The sequence below is a fragment of the Scyliorhinus torazame genome, chromosome 4 (genome assembly GCF_047496885.1).
Source record: "Scyliorhinus torazame isolate Kashiwa2021f chromosome 4, sScyTor2.1, whole genome shotgun sequence".
Lineage (NCBI taxonomy): Eukaryota > Metazoa > Chordata > Chondrichthyes > Carcharhiniformes > Scyliorhinidae > Scyliorhinus > Scyliorhinus torazame.
In genome coordinates, this window is record NC_092710.1 from 350326114 (window position 1) to 350345235 (window position 19122).

The 19122-nt window shown below is 52.0% G+C and overlaps 1 protein-coding gene across 1 annotated transcript in view; it reads right to left on the minus strand.

Annotated features, from left to right (window-relative positions):
• LOC140411509 (dynein axonemal heavy chain 6-like) overlaps nt 1-19122 on the minus strand; it is a 1703852-nt gene that overhangs the window by 1556912 nt on the left and 127818 nt on the right. Inside the window, exon 3 of the mRNA XM_072500595.1 lies at nt 12028-12173. Coding sequence (XP_072356696.1) covers nt 12028-12173 — 146 coding nt within the window. The remainder of the gene's footprint in view (nt 1-12027; nt 12174-19122) is intronic.

Below are 19122 nucleotides of genomic sequence, written 5' to 3' on the forward strand. Positions count from 1 at the left end.
TCCCGTGGTCTCCGAGGGGCATCCTGCGGGCGTCGCATGCTGGAGGGTGCGGGTCTCTCCGTCTCCTGTGGTCTCCGAGGGGCATCCTGCGGGCGGTGTGCATCTGCGGGGATGGGTGCCTGGACGTTTGGTCCTGCGATACACAATGAAGCATGCATGGTTAGACATCAGGCAGTGATCAGGTGATACGGGGGAGGGGGATATAGGGGAGGGGGGATATGGGGACGGGCTGTTGGTGGCTCACTTGCTCTTGGGCCTCCGACCTCTGCATCAGCAACCTCCCGGTCCTCAGGTCCGCCAGCCAGTTCCAGGGCCCTTTCCTCGTGTACGGTCAGTGGCCTCTCATCAGCGGGCCCTCCTCCAGTCCTCACATGCTCCCTATTGTTGTGTGCGCGCTTCTCCTGTGGGGGGGGGGGTGGCAGGGGTAAAAGGCAACAGTGTTAGGCAGGTATATGAATGCACGCCATCGGTTGCGCGTGCATTGCAGAGGTTAAGGTTAGGGCTGGATTCACTTGGGGATATGGGGGATATGGGGGAGGGGGGATATGGGGGAGGGGGGATATGGGGGAGGGGGGATATGGGGGATATGGGGGAGGGGGGATATGGGGGATATGGGGGAGGGGGGATATGGGGAGGGGGGAGGGGGGATATGGGGAGGGGGGATATGGGGGATATGGGGGAGGGGGGTTATGGGGGAGGGGGGATATGGGGGAGGGGGGATATGGGTGAGGGGGGATATGGGGGAGGGGGGATATGGGGGAGGGGGGATATGGGGGAGGGGGGATATGGGGGAGGGGGGATATGGGGAGGGGGGGATATGGGGGAGGGGGTATATGGGGGAGGGGGGATATGGGGGAGGGGGGATATGGGGAGGGGGGATATGGGGGAGGGGGATATGGGGGAGGGGGATATGGGGGAGGGGGGATATGGGGAGGGGGGATATGGGGGAGGGGGGATATGGGGGAGGGGGGATATGGGGGAGGGGGATATGGGGGAGGGGATATGGGGGAGGGGGGATATGGGGAGGGGGGATATGGGGGAGGGGGGATATGGGGGAGGGGGGATATTGGGGAGGAGGGATATGGGGGAGGGGGGTTATGGGGGAGGGGGGATATGGGGGAGGGGGGATATGGGGGAGGGGGGATATGGGGTAGGGGGGATATGGGGGAGGGGGGGATATGGGGGAGGGGGGATATGGGGGAGGGGGGATATGGGGGAGGCTCACCCTGCCTGCTCTGACGAGGTCGTTCACCTTCTTGTGGCACTGGGTGCCTGTCCGTGGTGTCAGGGCCACAGCGGTGACGGCCTCTGCCACTTCCCTCCACAGACGCCGGCAGTGGCGTGGGGCAACTCTGCAGCCGTGCCCGGTATACAGGGCATCCCTCCTCTGCTGCACCGCGTCCAGGAGCGCCTCCACATCGCGTGACTCGAACCTCGGGGCTGAGCGACGGGCAGCCATCCAGTCGGGTGTTGCGGTCGGGTGTTCTGGTCGGGTGGGGGGTGTCATGATATTCAAACACACACATCATGATGGACACACTAACAGGCAAATCAGAGTACACAACACCACAACCAATCACAGACAAGAACACCAACCACATAAAAAGCACGAGCACGACACCTGGTGGTCAGTAGGTCTGGGGAGAAGGGAACAAGAAAGAGCTGTTGAAACACCACAAGCAGGGAGCCCCCCACGTGCAGAGTGCAAAGACCAAACTGGAAATAGTGAGTTTAAATAAAGAAGCGTTGTACCATATGCAACTGTGTTGGCTCATCTGTGTGTCAGAACACCCAACACCACATGGTACAGGAGTGGATCGATACCTGCCTACTAACCTGCCATTCTGGACATGGACCACACCGACGGACCGCAGCCGATGCAAGTCACGGGGAACCTAGGCACCAACTGGAAGCTCTACAGGCAGCGATTTGACCTGTACATCCGTGCCACCGAAAAACAGAATGCCTCGGATGATTCGAAGATTGCAATGCTCCTCTTCTACGCAGGCCCGTACCCAACCGATGTCTTTAGCTCACTGGTGTTCGAAGAAGGCGAAAACCAGGCCAAATATGACACGGTCATCCTCAAACTGGACCAGCACTTTCAAGCTGAAGTAAACGAAAGTTTCGAAAGATACATCTTTCAGCAACGCCTGCAAGGTAAGGAGGAACTTTTTCAACCCTTTTTGACGCACCTCCGGATTCTAGCGCAGTCCTGCGGTTACGGCACCACTACAGAGTCCATGATCAGGGACCAGATTGTTTTTGGCGTTGCCTCTAGTGGCCTACGCCAGCAGCTTTTTAAAATGAAAAGCCTCACCTTAGCGTCTGCTGTGGAAGCCTGTGTCCTCCATGAAAATGCTACCTGCCGTTTTGCCCGATTTCAGGCGTCCGAGTTGGCACGGAGGGGGTCCCCAGCCGTCGAATCGGCAAGCCAGGCCGCCCACGACGTTGAACGCATCCAGGCCGTCGATTTCTTCCCGCCCCACGGCCCGGACGACAGCGGCCGCTTCCCGCGCTTTTCGCGGTCTCCCGCGCAGGTGCGCGCCAAAAATAACGGCCACAACGAGGGACGCACTGCGCAGGCGCGCCCACCGCAAGATCGCACTGCGCATGCGCAGTGGCGCAACGAACGCCGTGACGTCATGACGTGCAGCAATTGTGGAGGTCTACACTTAAAAGGGCAATGTCCTGCAAAAAACCGACAGTGCAACAGATGTGCCATGATGGGCCACTACGCAGCCCGCTGTCGTGCGGCTCAACCCATGGATCCGGCGCATCCTCGACAACCTCGCACACGAGTCAGGACCGTCCAGCCCACGCATCAAGACTTCCAGTTAAGTGATGCAGATGACCAGGATGACTTCCGAGTTGCCGTCATTGATGTCAACAAGGTCAATGCCATCAATCCAGACGATGAGTGGTGTGCCACCCTGACGGTCAACCGATCGCGCGTCGCCTTCCGTCTGGACACCGGCGCATCCGCCAACCTGATTGCTTACTCTGCAGTCCAGGCCATGAAGGTCAAACCACCCATCACACCATCCCGGCTTAAGATGGTTGACTATAACGGGAACGTTATCCCGTCCATAGGATCTTGCCAGCTACAGGTGACTCACAGGAGGTACACGGCCACACTCCCCTTCGAAGTTGTGGGCTCATCAAAGGACTCGTTACTGGGCGCACAAGTGTGTAAGGTCCTTCACCTGGTACAGCGCATTATGTCTCTCTCTCCAGATGAGATATCCGACTTCCCGGATGCTGAGTTCCACGCGAATCTCCATTCCCTCCTCGCTCACAACCAGGAGGTTTTTGAAGGCATGGGGACATTGCCACACACGTACAAGATTCGACTCAGACCGGACGCCATCCCTGTCGTTCACGCACCTCGCAGGGTTCCTGCGCCTCTCAAAGACCGCCTCAAGGCACAACTGCAGATTCTTCAGGACCAAGGGGTCCTATCCAAGGTCACGGAGCCCACGCCATGGGTCAGCTCCATGGTCTGTGTAAAGAAGCCCTCTGGCGAGCTCCGTTTATGTATAGATCCAAAAGATCTGAACAACAACATCATGCGGGAACACTATCCCATCCCGAAACGAGAAGACCTCACCAGCGAGATGGCGCGAGCCAACATATTCACTAAATTGGATGCGTCCAAAGGATTCTGGCAGATCAAACTGGACCCGGCCAGCCGAAGACTATGCACATTCAACACCCCTTTTGGCAGATTCTGCTACAACCGGATGCCATTCGGCATCATTTCGGCATCTGAAGTATTCCACCGCATTATGGAGCAGATGATGGAAGGCATCGAAGGGGTACGTGTATATGTGGACGATATCATCATTTGGTCCACCACTCCGCAGGAACACATGCATCGTCTTCGACGTGTCTTCACCCGCATACGGCAAAATGGCCTGCGTCTCAACCGTGCGAAGTGTGCTTTCGGCCAGACGGAGCTGAAATTCCTCGGGGACCACATCTCAAGGTCCGGGGTCCGTCCCGATGCAGACAAGGTTAGCGCCATCACAGCCATGCCACGACCGGCTGACAAGAAGGCTGTCTTAAGATTCCTGGGCATGGTCAACTTCCTTGGGAAGTTCATTCCCAACCTGGCTTCTCATACAACAAACATGCGCCATCTCGTAAAAAAATCGACGGAATTCAACTGGCACCAGTCGCATCAGCGGGAATGGGAGGAGCTCAAGCACAAACTGGTCACGGCACCAGTGCTGGCCTTCTTTGACACAACTCGCCCTACAAAGATCTCAACAGACGCCAGCCAATCTGGTATAGGAGCGGTACTCCTGCAAAAAGACAGCACGTCATCATGGGCCCCGGTTGCGTATGCCTCACGAGCCATGACCCCTACCGAACAGCGCTACGCGCAAATCGAAAAAGAATGCCTGGGCTTGTTAACTGGACTGGACAAGTTCCACGACTATGTGTATGGCCTGCCACGATTCACGGTCGAAACTGACCACCGCCCCCTGGTCAACATCATTAACAAAGACCTGAACGACATGACTCCTCGCCTCCAGCGCATCTTACTTAAACTCAGGAGGTACGATTTTGAACTGATCTACACTCCGGGGAAGGAACTCATCGTGGCGGACACTCTTTCCCGAGCAGTGAGCACACCACCAGATGCGGAGGGGTTCGTGCGTCAAATTGAGGCACACGTGACTCTGACAGCAGCAAATCTGCCAGCTGATGATCCTAGTCTGGCCCACATACGCGCAGAGACGGCGACTGACCCTCTGCTGCAGCGAGTGATGCGCCACATGACGGAAGGGTGGCTAAAAGGGCAGTGCCCCCAGTTTTATAATGTGCGAGATGATCTCACCAATATAGACGGGGTCCTTATGATATCGCATAGGATCGTTATTCCACAGTGTGCGCAAGATGATTCTTCGTCAACTACACGAAGGCCACTTGGGCGTCGAAAAATGCAGACGAAGGGCCCGGGAGGCGGTATATTGGCCGGGTATTAATGAAGACATAGCCAACATGGTGCTCAACTGCACAACCTGTCAGAGGTTTCAGCCAGCGCAACCTCCGGAAACACTTCTACCACACGAGATGGTGACGTCCCCCTGGGCGAAGGTGGGTGTTGACCTATTTCACGCGCTCGGCAGAGATTACATTGTTATTATAGACTACTTCTCAAACTACCCGGAAGTCATGCCTCTCCATGATCTGACGTCGTCCGCAGTCATTGGGGCCTGCAAGGAAACGTTTGCTCGCCATGGCATTCCAAGGACTGTCATGTCAGACAATGGACCTTGTTTTGCCAGCCGTGAATGGTCGTCCTTTGCCGCAGCATATGGTTTCACTCATGTGACATCCAGCCCTCTGCATCCACAATCGAACGGGAAGGCTGAAAAGGGTGTCCACATCGCAAAGCGGCTCCTGTGCAAGGCGGCTGATGCCGGATCGGACTTTAACCTTGCCTTGCTGGCCTATCGATCGGCCCCGTTATCCACGGGCCTCTCGCCAGCGCAGCTACTAATGGGTCGCTCCCTCAGGACGACGGTACCTTCCGTCCTGGCACCGACAACAGACCATGAGGCGGTTCTTCGGAACATGCAACTGCAGCGTGATCGCCAGAAAGGTCGGTACGACACACGAGCGACGGACCTGCCCCCCCTGTCCTCCGGAGACAAAGTACGCGTCCATCAACCGTATGGTGGCTGGTCAGCACCGGCCGAAGTCCTCCGACAAGTGGCTCCCCGCTCGTTCCTGGTTCGCATGCCGGATGGTTCCGTGCGTCGCCGCAATCGGCGCGCCCTTCGCCGACTTCCACGCTCACAGCCACACAGCACGCCAGATCCTCAACAGGCTTCCGAGGATGACTTTGTGGAGCTGCCGCACATCACGCCCTTTCCATCGCCACCCATGGCCATGCCTGCACAGCAGCCGGTGGTTCTTGATCCACCCTTGAGGCGGTCAACCCGAATTCGTCGCAAACCCATTAGAATGGACTTATAATACAGTTCATATGTTTAATCAGTTGCACAATTTTACATGATAACCTGTTGTTGTTTATCGTTCCAGATGTCGTCTGACTGGACAACTGTTCAAGTTTTTTTTTTTTTTTTTTCTTCTTCTCTCGTTCGCATTTCTGTTATGTTATGGTACAACTGGATTCATGTGACGCACTCGACATCGCCCCATGTACATAGTTCCGTCATAGACACATGCTGCACACGGCACGCACACACTCTTAGATGCACTCACGTCACGATCATATTTAATACCACGTAGGCACATATCTTTGTAAAAAGGGGGGATGTCATGATATTCAAACACACACATCATGATGGACACACTAACAGGCAAATCAGAGTACACAACACCACAACCAATCACAGACAAGAACACCAACCACATAAAAAGCACGAGCACGACACCTGGTGGTCAGTAGGTCTGGGGAGAAGGGAACAAGAAAGAGCTGTTGAAACACCACAAGCAGGGAGCCCCCCACGTGCAGAGTGCAAAGACCAAACTGGAAATAGTGAGTTTAAATAAAGAAGCGTTGTACCATATGCAACTGTGTTGGCTCATCTGTGTGTCAGAACACCCAACACCACAGGGGGGAGCTGCGCGGCCTTATGAGCCGTCACGCCGTGCAGCGCGTGTGACGCTGCACGGCGTGAACCACTGCGCAAGCGCGGATCCCGTTACGTCGCTGCTAGCCCATTTCGGGCCGGAGACTATCGGCCCATTTTTATGACGTGACGCAAGTGGGATTTGCGCCGTTTTTTGCGCAGATCGGCGGACTTTCCGCCGATAACGGAGAATTTCGCCCCTGGAGTCAGATGTAACGGTATTACAATTAAATAAGGGTAACTACAAAGACATGAGGGAGGAGCTGGCCAGAGTTGATTGGAAAAGGAGCATAGCAGGGAGGACAAGGCATCCATGGCTGACGAGGGAAGTCAAGGACAGCATTAAAGCAAAAGAAAAAGCATACAAAGTGGTGAGGATTAGTGGGAAGACAGTGAAAAAAAAAGACAAATGAAAGGAAATGAAAATCGCTTATTGTCACAAGTAGGCTTCAATGAAGTTACTGTGAAAAACCCCGAGTCGCCACATTCCGGCGCCTGTTCAGGGAGGCTGGTACAGGAATTGAACCTGCGCTGCTGGCCTTCCTTGGTCTGCTTTAAAAGCCAGCTATTTAGCCCTGTGCTAAACCAGCCCCTTAACCAGTGGATTGGGAAGTCTTTAAATGCGAGCAGAGGACAACTAAAAAAGCAATAAGGGGAGAGAGGATGAAATATGAGTGCAAGCAAGCTAGTAATATAAAAAAAGATAGGAAGAGTTTCTTTCAATATATAAAAGGTAAGAGAGAGGCAAAAATAGACTTTGGACCACTGGAAAATGTGGCTGGAGCAGTAATAATAAGAAACAAAGAAATGGCAGACGAATTGAATAATTACTTTGCATCAGTCTTCATGGTGGAAGACATCAGTGGGATGCCAGAGCTCCAGGAGAACCAGGGGGTGGAGGTGAGTAATGGCAGTGGCCATTACTTAAGAGAAGGTCTGGGGAAACTGAAAGGTTTGAAGGTGGATAAGTCACCTGGACTGGATGGACTACACCCCAGGGTCCTAAAAGAGATAGCTGAGGAGATTGTGGAGACATTGGTGGTGATCTTTCAGGAATCACTGGAGGCAGGAAGGGTCCCAGAGGACTGGAAAGTGGCTAATGTAACACCACTGCTTAAGAAGGGAGGGAGGCAGAAGACAGGAAATTACAGGCCGGTTAGCCTGACTTCGGTCATTGGTAAGATTTTAGAGTCCGTTATTCAAGATAAGATCGCGGAGTACTTGGAAATGTGTGATAAAATGGGAGGTCATGTCTACCAAATCTATTCTTTGAGGAGGTAACAAGGAAGTTAGACAAAGGAAACGCAGTGGACGTGATTTATTTAGATTTCCAGGAGGCCTTTGACAAGGTGCCGCATAGGAGATTGTTAATAAGTTAAGAGCCCATAGTGTTCAGGGTAAGATCCTGGCATGGATAGAGGATTGGTTGACTGGCAGAAGGCAGAGAGTGGGGATAAAGGGGTCTTTTTCAGGATGGCAGCCGGTGACTAATGGTTTGCCTCAGGGGTCTGTGCTGTACCTTTTCACAATATACATTAATGATCTGGAAGGAGGAACTGAAGGCACTGTTGCTAATTTTGCAGATGATACAAAGATCTATAGAGGGACAGGTAGTATTGAGGAAGCAAGGGGGCTGCAGAAAGATTTGGACAGGCTAGGAGAGTGGGCACTGAAGTGGCAACTGAAATACCATGTGGAAAAGTGTGAGGTTATGCACTTTGGAAGGAGGAATTTAGGCAGAGACTATTTTCTAAATGGGGAAATGCTTAGGAAATCAGAAACACAAAGGGACTTGGGAGTCCTTGTTCACAATTCTCTTAAGGTTAATGCGCAAGTTCAGACGACAGTTAAGAAGGCAAATGCAATGTTAGCATTCATGTCAAGACGGCGAGAATACAAGACCAGGGATGTACTTCTGAGGCTGTATAAGGCTCTGGTCAGACCCCATTTGGAGTATTGTGAGCAGTTCTGGGCCTCGTATCTAAGGAAGGATGTGCTTGCCATGGAAAGGGTCCAGAGGAGATTCACAAGAATGATCCCTGGAATGAACAGCTTGTCGGATGAGGAATGGTTGAGGACTCTGGGTCTGTACTCATTGGAGTTTAGAAGGATGAGGGGGGTATCTTATTGAAACTTTCAGTGAGGGCTGGATAGAGTGGATATAGAGAGGATGTTTTCACTTACATTAGAACATAAGAACATAAGAACTAGGAGCAGGAGTAGGCCATCTGGCCTCTCGAGCCTGCTCCACCATTCAATGAGATCATGGCTGATCTTTTGTGGACTCAGCTCCACTTTCCGGCCCAAACACCATAACCCTTAATCCCTTTATTCTTCAAAAAACGATCTATCTTTATCTTAAAAACATTTAATGAAGGAGCCTCTACTGCTTCACTGGGCAAGGAATTCCATTGATTCACAACCCTTTGGGTGAAGAAGTTTCTCCTAAACTCAGTCCTAAATCTACTTCCCCTTATTTTGAGGCTATGCCCCCTAGTTCTGCTTTCACCCGCCAGTGGAAACAACCTGCCCGCATCTATCCTATCTATTCCCTTCATAATCTTATATGTTTCTAAAAGATCCCCCCTCATCCTTCTAAATTCCAACGAGTACAATCCCAGTCTACTCAACCTCTCCTCGTAATCCAACCCCTTCAGCTCTGGGATTAACCTAGTGAATCTCCTCTGCACACCCTCCAGTGCCAGTACGTCCTTTCTCAAGTAAGGAGACCAAAACTGAACACAATACTCCAGGTGTGGCCTCACTAACACCTTATACAATTGCAGCAGAACCTCCCTAGTCTTAAACTCCATCCCTCTAGCAATGAAGGACAAAATTCCATTTGCCTTCTTAATCACCTGTTGCACCTGTAAACCAACGTTTTGCGACTCATGCACCAGCACACCCAGGTCTCTCTGCACAGCAGCATGTTTTAATATTTTATCATTTAAATAATAATCCCTTTTGCTGTTATTCCTACCAAAATGGATAACCTCACATTTGTCAACATTGTATTCCATCTGCCAGACCCTAGCCCATTCACTTGTAGGAAAAACTAGAACCAGAGGACACCATCTCAGTATAAAGGGACGATCCTTTAAAACAGAGATGAGGAGGAATTTCTTCAGCCAGAGGGTGATGAATCTGTGGAACTCTTTGCCGCAGAAGGCTGTAGAGGCCAAATCACTGTGTGTTTAAGCCAGAGATAGATAGGTTCTTGATTAATAAGGAGATCAGTGGTTATGGGGAGAAGGCAGGAGAATGGGGATGAGGAAAATATCAGCCATGATTGAATGGTGGAGCAGACTCGATGGACCGAGTGGCCTAATTCTGCTCTTATGTCTTATGGTCTTATAAGAGCAGGGAGGTTATGTTGGAGGTGTACAGGACTTTGGTAAGGCAAGAGTACTGTTGTCAGTCTGGTCACTACACTATTGGAAGGATGAGATTGCACTAGAGAGGCTGCAGAGACGATTCAGCAGGATAGTGCCTGGGATGGAGCATTTGAGCTATGAAAAGAGGCTGGATACGCTCAGGTTGTTTCCTTTGGCGCAGAGAAGGCTGAGAGGGGAGCTGATTGCGGTGTATAGGATTATGAGGGATATGGACAGGGCGGATAGAAAGCAGTTGTTCCCCTTAGTTGAAGAGTCAATAACAAGGGGACATAATTTTAAGGTGAAAGGCAGGAGATTTAGGGGAGATTTGAGGAAACATTTTTTCACCCAGAAGGTGGTGAGAATCTGGAATGCACTGCCTGGTAGGGTGGTTGAGGCAGAAAATCTCACAATCCTTCTAAAGTACTTGGATGAGCACTTGAAATCAAGGCTGTGGGCCAAGTGCGAGGAAGTGGGATTATCGTAGAATATAGAATCCTAGAATTTACAGTGCAGAAGGAGGCCAAATGGCCCATCGAGTCTGCACCGGCTCTTGGAAAGAGCACCCTACACCTCCACCCCATCCCCGTAACCCCACCTGACCTTTTTTCGACATTAAGGGCAATTTATCATGGCCAATCCACCTAGCCTGCACATCTTTGGACTGTGGGAGGAATCCGGAGCACCCGGAGGAAACCCACGCACACATGGGGAGAATGTGCAGACTCCGCACAGACAGTGACCCAAGCCGGAATCGAACCTGGGACCCTGGAGCTGCAAAGCAACTGTGCTAACCACTGTGCTGTCCTTAGTGTAGATTAGAGTAACTTTTCGTTTGGCGGTGCAGGCTTGATGGGCCGAAGGTCCTCTTCTGTGCTGTCTGATTCCATGAGGTGGAGGCGGTGAAGGATCAGTATGTAGATTGCTGCTGTTTACATAGTATGGGAATAATTGGAACTTCCGTTGCACAGTAGGAAATGTGCAGCCTTTTCCCCTCATTCCTCCCTCGGTGTACCTACAACAGGTCGGCTGCCTCAGTTAAAAAAGGCAGCTCACCAGCACCTTCTCAAGGGCAATTAAGGAAGGTCAGTAAATGCTGCCCCAGCCAGCGATGCTCGCGTCCCATGAAAGAATTTTAAAAAACAATTTGTAAAAGCTCCCATATACAGCCATGAGTGATTTTACTCTGAGCATTTAATAATAAAAGCAAAAGTTTCAACACAGTGGACCAAGTAGTTAAGAAACATTCATTCAATGAGAATATAGAAATGGGACAAATTCTCTGTAACAAAGAAGCCATCAGACATTGGCCTGGAAATAAGCTCTCCCGTTCTCACCAAAGGCCAAAAACCCAGCTCCACCTCCTGGAGACGGGGTTGTTGGCATTGCTGGGATGGGCCTCAGACACATGCAACAGCTGATGGCTGGACCTGATCAGCTCATCCTGAAAGGAATAGAAAGTTTTTGTTATAGGACCATACAGGAGCTGTGTTAGACCATTAGATTATTATATGAAGGTGGGAGGAGACTTGTATGGAATACAAACACCAACATAGATCTGTTCAGCTAAAGGTCCAACCGTGTGCTGAACATTCCAAGGATAAAGAACTGCAGCTATGAGGATAGATTGGAGAGGTTGGGTAAGTTTTCCTTGGGGAACAGAAGACTGAGAGGAGGCTTGATAACGTTATTCAAGATCCTGAGGGGTTTGGACAGGGTAAATAGTGAGAAATTGTTCCCACCAAGAGAGCGGCAATAACTAAAGGGCACAGACTCAAGATAATTGGCAAAATGAGTAAATGTAATGTGAATGGTTAGAGTCTGGAAGAACCTCCTGAGAAGATGGTGGAGGCAGGTTCGATGACAGCATTCGAAAAGTAATTGGGCTGCCTACTGAAAAGAAAGAATATTCAAAGTTACGGGCATAAGGCAGGGGAGTGGGACTAGATAGAATGCACTTTTGAGAGCAAGTGCAGACTCAATGGGCCAAATGGCCTCTTTCTGCACTGTTAAGATTCTGTGATTCATTCTGTTAATCCCACCTGTTAGAGTAGAAATCTTTTCCTCTCTCTTTCCATTTCATCCAAATGTCCTGTCTGTTTGGGATGTCCCTTTTGTAGATGGCTGTTCGAAGAGAGCAGGTACTGCTGTCAGGAAGCTGAGCTGTGGGAATTGCTGGGTGGGAACCCTAACAGAGAAAGCAAACATTATCAGTTGAGTGTTCAAGATTCTGGCACTGAAAGCAATGAATTAGTTAGTAATTATAGATCAATTATGCTTCAATATAGATTGGCGGTTAAACAAGAGGACTTGGAATGTATTTTGTGCCATCAGAATGAATGCTATTTGAGTGTTATAGTAATTATCACTATTTTAAAACTCATTATCGCCTGCATTAGCCACACTGAGACTCTCAAGCAAGAGAGTGCAAAGTAACAAAGAATATATATTGTATATCGCAAGCTATTGTGAGGCAGGCCTTATGCTCTGTATTTATGCAGATCCAGGTACACACAATTAACTGTAATAAGATAAGTTTAAGACAAGTTGAACAACAAAGCACCTTTAACATGGAATACATGGGCGTCATTCTCCGACCCCCCGCCGGGTCGGAGAATGGCCGTTGGCCGCCGTGAATCCCGCCCCCGCCCCCGCCAAAGTCTCCGCTCCCGGAGGTTGGGCGGGGGCGGGAATCCAGCCGCGCCGGTTGGCGGGACCCCCCGCTGGATTCTCCGGCCCGGATGGGCCGAAGTCCCGCCCAGAAATTGCCTGTCCCGCCGACGTAAATCAAACCTGGTATTTACCGGCGGGACCAGGCGGCGTGGGCGGGCTCCGGGGTCCTGGGGGGGGGGCGCGGGGCGATCTGACCCCGGGGGGTGCCCCTACGGTGGCCTGGCCCGCGATCGGGGCCCACCGATCCGCGGGCGGGCCTGTGCCGTGGGGGCACTCTTTCCCTTCCGCCTCCGCTACGGCCTCCACCATGGCGGAGGCGGAAGAGACTCTCCCCATTGCGCATGCGCGGGAAACTGACAGCGGCCGCTGACGCTCCCGCGCATGCGCTGGGAAACTGACAGCGGCCGCTGACGCTCCCGCGCATTCGCCGCATTTCCGCGCCAGATGGCGGGGCAACAAACGCCATTTCCGCCAGCTGGCGGGGGGGAACTCCCTCCGGCGTCGACCTAGCCTCTCAATGTTGGGGCTAGGCCGGCAAAGATGCGGAGACTTCCGCACCTTTTTGCCGGCGCGATGCCCGTCTGATTGGCGCCGGCTTTGGCGCCAGTCGGCAGGCATCCCGCCGTTGGGGGAGAATTTCGCCCCATGTTCCTCAGTGTTTCACAAAGGCATCAATGATGGGTTACATCATGAAAAAAATATATATCTTACTCTTTCAGTGTTTTTTGGGAAGACTCTTGTGCCCATTAAAAATCATTGCCAAAGGGCAGCACGGTGGCGCAGTGGTTAGCACTGAGACTGCGGCGCTAAGGACCCGGGTTCGAATCCTGGCCCTGGGTCACTGTCTGTGTAGAGTTTGCGCATTCTCCCTGTGTCTGCGTAGGTTTCACCCCCATTGTCCAAAGATATGCAGGTTAGGTGGATTGGCCACACTAAATTGCCCCTTAATTGGAAAAAAAAATAATAGGGTACTCTAAATTATTTTTTAAAAAATCATTGTCACAAAGGGGCATTTTAGCATGGTCAATCCACCCAACTTGCGCATCTTTGGACAGTGGGAAGAAACTGGATTACCCAAAGGAAACCCACACAGACACGGGGAGAAAGTGCAAACTCCAGACAGTCACCCAGAGCTGGAATCAAATCCGGGTCCTTGGCTCTGAAAGGTGGCAGTGCTAACCATTGTGCCACCTTTTTATTTTAGTCCAGTAACTTACTCCTTCCCTCGTGCATCACAATGTCAGAAGCTCACATTCTAGCTCATCAACTCTGAGCTAAAGTTCCTCAAGCTGCAGACACTTACTACAGGTGTGGTTGTCGTGGATCACACAGGTGTCCACCAAATCCCAGATGCTGCAGCTGCAACACATCACTTGCCCTGTTATCTTTGTTTTGTTTTTATTGAGGGCACGATTTAATCACCATTTTGCGCCTGGCATGAATCTGGGCACGCCGGCTAAATAGCGGGAAATGTCAAAATCGAGATTTGTGCTGGGCGCAGTTCAATTTGCAGTCTACCCTCCCGATGGCGAGTTCCGTATTGTGCTGAAATATGGTGAACATATCATTAAATCCAATTTGCATTAATTTCAATCTCATTAGCGAGATTGACATCGAATGTAACGACCTCCCAGGAATTAACCGGCTCCCCAGCGAGAAATCACACAGGACTCGTTTAGCACTCCTTTTTAAAAATGTGAAGCTGGCGCAATGGCTGCTGAGAAGAACTGAGGAGGTGAGCATGCAGCTCCAGGGCACCGGGCAGGTTAGGCTTGGTCGGGGGTGTCATGATATTCAGGTAAACATCATGGTGCAAACAGACATACATACTGATGGACAGATCAACGGACCAATCAACACACACACAACACCACAGCCAATCACAGGCAAGAGCATACACACTACAAAACAGGGAACACGACACTTCCCGTTGATTCCAGCAGGAGATAGCTCAGGGCACAGAGCTCACAGCAAGCCACTCAGACATCACCATGTGCTGAGTGCCAAGATAGTGTTAGGAATAGGTCCACAGATTCTAGGATTATGATCGAACCTCAGTAACCAGTTTACCACTGTAAATATATGTTAGTAATAAAACTGAGTTGTACCATTCGCAACCGTATTGGTTTGTCTGTGTAGCAGAGCACCCAACACATCAGGGGGGGCTGAAGCGTCCAGGTCAGAGGTTGCACAGGGCCCCGGGGGAGTGGGTGGGGGCGGAATTAGGGGCTTTTCGTCTGTGAGGCCTGTCATGATATCCATATTAACATTTCATGGTTCAATCACACACACACACTGATGGACAGGTCGATGGACCAATCAACACACACGCAACATCACAGCCAATCACCAGTGAGAGCACACGCACTATAAAACAGGGAACACCACAGTTCCCGCTGATTCCACCAGGAGATAGCTCAGAGCACAGAGCTCACAGCGTGCCACTCAGACAGGACCGAACTGCGCATGCGCGGTGGCGCAACGAACGGCAAGACGTCACGACGTGCGGCAACTGTGGATCCACACACTTAAAGCGGCAATGACCAGCCAAAACTCGACAATGCCTCCGCTGTGGCAAGATGGGCCACTATGCTGCCTGCTGTCGAGCAGCTCAACCTGCCAACGCTCCGCAATTCCACCAGCCTCGCAGGGACGTGCGGGCCATTCAGCCTCCATACACCGAGTCATACCCTGACGACGTACAGACCGGTGATACCGATGACCGGGAAGCCTTCCGCGTTGCGGTAATAGTCAGAAATCGAATGTCCCCAAGTAGGACCCACCAGCCGATGCCAGTGCACAGCGTTAATCCGGGCGATGAATGGTATGTCACGCTAACGGTCAACCGATCACCAATCACATTCCGCTTAGACACTGGTGCCTCCGCCAATCTCATTTCATGGTCAGCCTTCTACATCTTGAAGGTCAAACCACCGATTCGGCCATCCCACTGTAAGTTGGTCGATTACAACGGTAATGTTATCCCGGCCATGGGGTCTTGCCAGCTCGAGGTTGCACACAATTCATACACAGCCACACTGTCTTTTGAGATAGTTGGATCCTCGAAGGACTCCCTGCTAGGCGCACAGGAGTGCAAGATCCTCCACCTCGTTCAGCGGGTACACACTCTCCAGAAGGCACGTCCGATTTCCCGGATGCAGACTTCAGGGCACAGCTCCACTCGCTCCTCGCCCACAACCTGGAGGTTTTCGAGGGCATGGGCACATTGCCCGCCACTTACAGAATACGGCTCAAACCGGACGCCACCCCGGTTATTCACGCACCTCGTAGAGTCCCAGCACCACTCAATGACCGCCTCAAGCAGCAGCTGCAGGATCTGCAGGACCAAGGAGTGCTTTCCCGGGTCACGGAGCCTACGCCATGGGTCAGCTCCATGGTGTGCGTAAAAAAGCCCTCTGGCGAACTCCGGATCTGCATCGACCCGAATGACCTGAACAATAACATCATGAGGGAACACTACCCCATACCCAAACAGGAAGAGGTCACGAGCGAAATGGCCCGGGCCAAAATTTTTACCAAGCTTGATGCCTCAAAGAGTTTTGGGCAGATTCAGCTGGATAAGTCCAGCAGGAAGCTATGTACTTTCAACACTCCCTTTGGCAGATACTGCTGCAATAGGATGCCATTTGGCATCATCTCGGCATCCGAGGTGTTTCATCGAATCATGGAACAGATGATGTAGGGCATCGAAGGGGTGCGCGTCTATGTTGACGACGTCATCATCTGGTCCACCACACCACGGGAGCACATCAGTCGTCTCCAGCGCGTCTTTGCTCGGATACGAGAACACGGTCTGCGCCTCAACCAAGCCATGTGTTCTTTTGGCCAAACTGAGCTAAAGTTTCTGGGGGACCGCATATCCCGGTCAGGGGTGCGTCCGGATGCTGACAAAGTGACAGCTATTGCAGCCATGCCGCAGCTGGCAGACAAGAAGGCAGTGCTACGCTTTCTCGGGATGGTCAACTTCCTGGGGAAGTTTATTTCCAACCTTGCCTCCCACACAACGGCTCTTCGCCACCTGGTGAAGAAGACTACGGTGTTCCAGTGGCTGCCCGCACACCAGAAGGAATGGGAGGAGCTCAAGATCAAGCTCACCACCGCCCCGGTATTGGCGTTCTTCGACACTACTCGAGATACAAAGATCTCGACTGATGCCAGCCAGTCCGGCATTGGGGCGGTACTCCTGCAACGGGACGACACTGCATCATGGGCCCCGGTCGCCTATGCCTCGCGGGCCATGACCCCCACTGAACAGCACTATGCGCAGATTGAGAAGGAGTGCCTGGGTTTGTTAACCGGCATAGATAAATTCCGCGACTGTGTGTATGGTCTTCCTCGGCTCACCGTGGAAACCGACCATCGCCCCCTGGTCGGCAGCATACAAAAGGACCTCAATGAGATGACCCCTCGCCTCCAGCGCATTCTGCTCAAGCTCCGGAGATACGACTTCCAACTGGTCCACACCCCGGGAAAGGACCTCATCATCGCAGATGTCCTGTCTAGAGCAGTGAGCACACCGCCCGAATCGGGGGGGGTTCGTCTGTCAGGGCGACGCACATGTAGCCTTCACATCGGCCAATCTGCCAGCTACTGATGCAAGTCTGGCCCATATTCGCCGTGAGACTGCGGCTGACCCCCTTCTACAATGTGTGATGCGCCACATGACGGAAGGGTGGCTCAAGGGGCAGTGCCCACAATTCTACAATGTCCGGGACGACTTGGCCGTCATTGATGGTGTCCTCCTAAAGTTGGACCGGATTGTGATCCCACACAGCAAGCACAGTTCCTCGAACAATTGCACGAAGGCCATCTTGGGGTTGAAAAGTGCAGGCGGAGGGCCCGAGAAGCTGTGTACTGGCTGGGCATCTGCGACGACATCGCCAACATGATGCTCAACTGCCCCACCTGCCAAAGGTTTCAGCCGGCGCAACCCCTTGAGACGCTTCAGCCCCATGAGTTGGTAACGTCCCCCTGGGCAAAGGTGGGTGTGGACCTTTTTCATGCGCTCGGCAGGGACTACGTCATCATAATTGACTATTTTTCCAATTATCCGGAGGTCATACGCCTGCACGACTTGACATCATCAACTGTAATCAGAGCATGTAAGGAAACCTTCGCTCGCCATGGCATTCCGCTTACCGTCATGTCGGACAATGGGCCCTGTTTTGCGAGCCAAGAATGGTCTTCTTTTGCTGCATCATATGGCTTCACACATGTGACGTCCAGCCCTCTGCATCCCCAGTCAAATGGCAAGGCAGAAAAGGACGTCCATATCGTGAAGCGGCTCCTCTGCAAGGCTGCTGATGCCGGGTCTGACTTCTGTTTAGCCCTGCTGGCCTATCGCTCGGCCCCACTGTCCACAGGCCTCTCACCAGCCCAGCTGTTGATGGGTTGCGCCCTCAGGATCACTGTGCCGTCCATTCATGTTCCTAAACCCGACCATGCTCCAGTACTGCAAAGGATGCGACAGCAGCGTGCTCAGCAGAAGGTGGCACATGGCACTCGGGAAACTGATCTTCCTGCCCTGGCGCCTGGAGACAACGTCCGCATACACCTACCAGAGGGTGGCTGATCGGCAACTGCCGAGGTTTCTCCGCCGCGTGGCTCCCCGCTCGTTCCTGGTTCGCATGCCTGATGGCTCCAATCGCCGCCGTAATCGTCTGGTTCCGCGCTCGCTATGAGATCATGCACTGGTGCCACGCCCTCCTGCTGTCCCTGATGTCGACTTCGTGGAGCTTCCTGCCACTCTGCCTATTCCTCTATCGCCCGTGGCCAGGCCCATTCCTCAGCCGGTGGTCAACCCAAATTCGTCGCCCACCTACTAGACTGGACTTATGAGCCGGTTTGCACATTGGACTCACTGAATTGTTGTACAACAATGTTAACGTGTTTCTCTTTTTGTCGTTCCAGGAGTTCTCTTTTGATATTTGATGATTGCACTTGTTTTGTTTGTGGTACAACCTCATTGCTATGTTGCACCTGACACCTTCCCATGTATATAGTTTAGCCTCATGTACATGTTGTAAATATTGCACACACATACTCAGCCGCACTCAGTACTCACTAATATTTATTACCATGTGGGCTCATATTCTTGTGAAAAGTGGGGATGTCATGATATCCATATTAACATATCATGGTGCAATCATACACACACACTGATGGACAGGTCGACGGACCAATCAACACACATGCAACATCACAGCCAATCACCAATGAGAGCACACGCACTATAAAACAGGGAACACCACAATTCCACCAGGAGATAGCTCAGAGCACAGAGCTCACAGCGTGCCACTCAGACATACACCATGCGTTGAGTGCCTCTCTAAGATAGTGCTTGGGCTGGGTCCACAGGTTAACTGGTGAAGTACGAACCACAGCCAGAAGTTAACAGTTGTTATTGTACAGAATAATAAAACAGAGTTGTACCATCTACAACC